We start from the raw sequence: 4,361 nt of genomic DNA on the forward strand, positions 1-4,361 counted from the left end.
TCTGTGGTACTGGAACCAAAACAGTCTCTGAATCCTGCATCCACGTTTCTAAAATACCCTTTGATCTATCAGTAGAGACTCTTTCTCTTATTTACAAAAACAAAATCTGAATAATAAGTACAACCTTCCTCCCTTCAGCTTGAATTGAAGTGTTTGGTTTGCATTATGTTGAGTGAATTAGAAGACAATTCTTCAAGTAAAAACCTAAGTCACTCTCAAATGGTGTAATCCAGTAATTAGTCTGTGACACCAACTATCCCACCACGAGCCATTTACATATCATGGCGACATCATCATCATCTGACAAACGGCACAAACCGTCCCTGTAATCTGTTAACTGAACCTGAGCGACGCTTCAATCTAGAAGAAAATAAACTGACAAAAGTAACAGATGAAGATAGATTCAGCTCTCTGCTCCTTCCTGTACAGCTTTGGTCTAATAATAAATAGAAACCAAATCTTTATGGACTTCAACTGAAGAGGTTTGTCCCAAAAATAAAACATCCATTATTCCAACAAAAACACGACGCCTGCTCTTACAAAACTACATTTCTAGACCAGCTCTGGATCTCCATCTTAAACTGACCTCCTCCTCTGTATTTTTAGAGATAATAAATAAAATGGCGAGTGGATTTAGGGTGCTTTGAAAATCAAATCTTCAGATTCGGATGATTTTCTTAATATATTTGCTGTTTTTGAGCGAGAACGTTACAGATCTTCAAACGGATACATCAAGGAAACATGAAGAACCTCATCTCCAGCCTCCAGTCTCCAGTCCAGACGGCTATGGCCACTATAACACAGACTCCATGTTGTCGCTCGTCTCTTGGTCCTCCAGGTTGTATATGAATTTTGTCCTGTTGACTGGGTTCTGCGTGATCTCTTTGCCCAGATTGTCCAGAGTCACATTGGAGGCGAACAGTTCGGTGGGCGTGAGGTAACCCTCGCTGTTCTTGATGTACTTCCTGTAGTTCTTTCTCAAACACTGCCACGTGGTGGTGTAGAGGACAAACGCAGACGACTTGAGGACGATGGCGATGCTGACGTACAGGTGCCTGTAGGCCACGTTGTCGTACAGCATGCAGGCCCCCTTTTCGCCACAGACCGAGCTCCAGAACAGACAGGTGGAGTCGATGCCCATGCCGAAGATCAGAGGCGGGGGGATGAAGCCTGGAACGGGACGGGTGGGGACGGGAGAGACAAGACAGCAGGTCCAAAGCTCAACAACTGTACAGGTTTGCTGAGGTGAAAATTCATTCTGACGTTTACATCACGGAATAAAAATGAGTACGTAGAGCCCAAACAAAAGAAACAAGGCAATATATTCAGTTTTTCCCTGTCGCGTCCTGAAATGCAACAGCTAGATTGAGGTTTAAAGAAATTGAAAGACATGACAGACAGAGAAGAAGAAGAAGTGGACGTTCTTACCGATCAGTCTCAGGAGCAGGAAAAGAACTCCAAGGGCATAAGATTTAAGCTCTGGACTTACAGTTCTGCAAACGAAGAAACACCCGAGTTAAGCGGTGGAGACGCAACCATCATAACTTCCACACAGGCCCCCCCCCCCACATATACACACGGAAGAGAGGGCCATGGCCATGAACACCTCTGCTTTTACTTGGTTTAAGTAACAATATTTCCATTGAAAAATACTCCAGCTGATTATAATCAAGAAGATGAATCCTCAAATTGATTTCTTTTTTTTTACCTTTTTGTACCTTTTTGTCATCATTTTAAAAGCCACATTTGACTTATTGCCGTTTCTACTTAGCAAGATTAACAATTAAAACATTTTCTCAGGCTTGAGTGTAAAATGTAAATTTACAAAGTCACCGTCTGTCTCTGTGTGTATCCAGCCAGCAGTGTGATGCAGCTGAGGAGGATCAGTGCGATCAATTTGAAACAATGTTGGAAAATCAATCCGACTTCTAAAAGCTGCTCTACAAGAACTTATACCTCCAACTAGATACTAACATGTTTAGACATTGGACATTAACAATGAGCACTGAAATCTGATTCTATCATTTCGCTGTTGCTCAGTCATAACTAACAACAGCGCCCTCATGTGGCCAGTTTATGTATAACAGCGTGCGTCTTAACCTGATGAGGATGATGACGGAGGGCGTCTGGGCCATCGCGCCGATCATGCTGCACACACAGATAACACACAGGAAGGTGAGGAAGGCCTGCTGACAGCCTGGACTGGGACATTTCCCGGGTAAAGCCACCGCGTCCTCACTGTTGCTCGACACACACATACAGCTGGTCAGGTTCTGTGAGAGGAGACAAAGGACATGTGGTTTAGGGTAAACAAGAGGTAAACAGAAGAAACAGGAGGGAAAATAACACAAATTAATCAAATAGTTGTTAAATAATAGTTTATCATTAGTCACTGAAATAAGGGAAAATAATTATTCACAACATATATAATTGCTGTATAGATGTATGGACATATAAAACGTGCATAAACATGTATGACAACTCTACATATAATAATTGAAAAGGAGCAGGAGCCTTGTGATGCGTCTGCGGCCTCACAAGCACCTGATTACATCGCCCCCTGTGTGTTCTGATGGGAAAACCAATCACATTAATTCTTGGTTCGAAGTTTGAAGGCAGTAACATAATGTGAAGAACGCACAGAATAAAAAGCACAGTTAGGACGTAAATCACAGAGGCGCCATCTGCAAACTGAAGCATTTAGACCAGGTGTGTGTCAACAGAGATGATCCACAAGGGGGCGAATTACTGCCAACGGGTAATGTTTCATTGTTATGCTCTGTGGGTGCCAGGAGTGTACTACTGTATGTTTGTATGTACAGCATGCATGTATGTATGCACGTCTGTGTTTGTAGTCATTGAACTTGCACTCACTGGTTTGGTGCAGCCGGCGAAGCAGGCTGAGAGGTAGGTGACACCGTTGGAGCCGCACACCGGGCTCACCGATGCCGTGTAGCAGTTGCAGTTGCTGATGCAGGCTGAGTCGGGCCGCTGGGATGAGTGCAAGGTCCTACGGAGAAGGTCAAGGGTCAAAGGTCAGGTCAGAGTGGTGTGGGTGTCTGTGTTATGTTGAATGGGAATAACTACAAGAATAATGTCATGGTTAAAGATTTCCAAATTGACTCTCAAAAAGTGAATAGTTTCTCCACTTCCATAGACAATGAAATCTGCATTAAAGCCGTATAAATAAAGAAAATATTCATAAAATAAAAGTTCAAACAGACAAACAGATGTCTTACAGAAACCCAGAGCAATATTAAAGTATTGTTTCCTTCTCAAAACATGAAATAACAAGTGGAACAGCTGGGTTGTTGACTCGTCGTTCACATTAGAAGCTTCCCATGCTTACTCATTGCTGTAGGCGACGGTAACCCCGGCTACGGGTCCGGTGTCGCAGCCCAGGAAGAGGAAGGAGACGTAGCAGGCTGTGGACACCAGGTTGACCCCCATGGCCATGCGGACCGCGCCCAGAGCTGACAGGTTCAGCTTCTTCACCAGCAGACCCCCCAGGAAGATTCCCAGACAGGCACAGGGGATGGCTGTCATACCTGGAGAGGGAAAGACCAGGATGTTACTCCAAACACATCCAAACACCAGATCTTTACTCAGGAGACAAGAAGAGGACAAGTCCACTCTACATAAGGATGCTTTCATTAGATTTCCTCTAAACTGGTTTCTATGAAAGACCTTTGACCTGCTTATTGTGATGATGATTTTACAAAATAAGGGTCATGTATGTGCAAAAAAGGTCACTGGCTGTATGCTCTTGTAAATTGGAACTTTAAAATGGAACCTTATGGAGCTCTGTGCGGAACACAGTTTGAATGATCAATAATAAATAGTCGGAATATATATCAGGACAAAAGGTAGAAGACAACACAGCACACCATATGAAATAAAGCCCCTCCCCCCTCCGACCTCATACCTAGCAGCTGATTGGCTGATGAGGTGGTGAGGTTGAACTGCTGCTCCAGGTATTTTCCCAGGAAAGCAGCAAAGCCTGCGACCACAGCGATCTCCATGCAGGCAGCCAGTGTGATGCAGCTGAACACCGGATTAGAGAGGAGGTGTCTGGTTACACGCGGGATTACTGCGTGTGTGGGAAAACAGGAAGTGGAGAGGGAGAAAGAAGAGGGAAAGAAAGATAGAGGTGGTGAGGAACAGAGAGAGAGACGTGTGTACGATTCCATGATATAAATAATTACACAGGCTGCAATATACAGATTTAGTCGTATTATTATTATTATTATTTTAGAAATAAAGTAAGAGGACAGTAGATCTTGGTGTAAGTGCTTTTTCAGTCCATGAAAATGTTCCCAAACTTCAGGGATTTAAACCCTTCACACCTTCATGTCACCTGA

At 43.6% G+C, this 4,361-nt stretch overlaps 1 protein-coding gene across 1 annotated transcript in view; it reads right to left on the minus strand.

The window, feature by feature from the left end:
* Window positions 1-225: 225 nt before the first annotated feature.
* The window catches only part of LOC143004903 (solute carrier organic anion transporter family member 3A1-like), a 17,941-nt gene continuing 13,805 nt past the window's right edge, over window positions 226-4,361 (minus strand). Inside the window, exons 5-10 of the mRNA XM_076156079.1 lie at window positions 3,926-4,090; window positions 3,350-3,548; window positions 2,875-3,010; window positions 2,101-2,273; window positions 1,429-1,493; window positions 226-1,170 (exon numbers count right to left, since the gene is read on the minus strand). Of these exons, the coding sequence (XP_076012194.1) occupies window positions 794-1,170; window positions 1,429-1,493; window positions 2,101-2,273; window positions 2,875-3,010; window positions 3,350-3,548; window positions 3,926-4,090 (1,115 nt within the window). The 3' untranslated portion in view covers window positions 226-793. The remainder of the gene's footprint in view (window positions 1,171-1,428; window positions 1,494-2,100; window positions 2,274-2,874; window positions 3,011-3,349; window positions 3,549-3,925; window positions 4,091-4,361) is intronic.

This window comes from Genypterus blacodes, unplaced genomic scaffold, assembly GCF_046128005.1.
Source record: "Genypterus blacodes isolate CSIRO-AG114 ecotype Tasmania unplaced genomic scaffold, CSIRO-AGI_Gbla_v1 ptg000067l_1, whole genome shotgun sequence".
Classification (NCBI taxonomy): domain Eukaryota; kingdom Metazoa; phylum Chordata; class Actinopteri; order Ophidiiformes; family Ophidiidae; genus Genypterus; species Genypterus blacodes.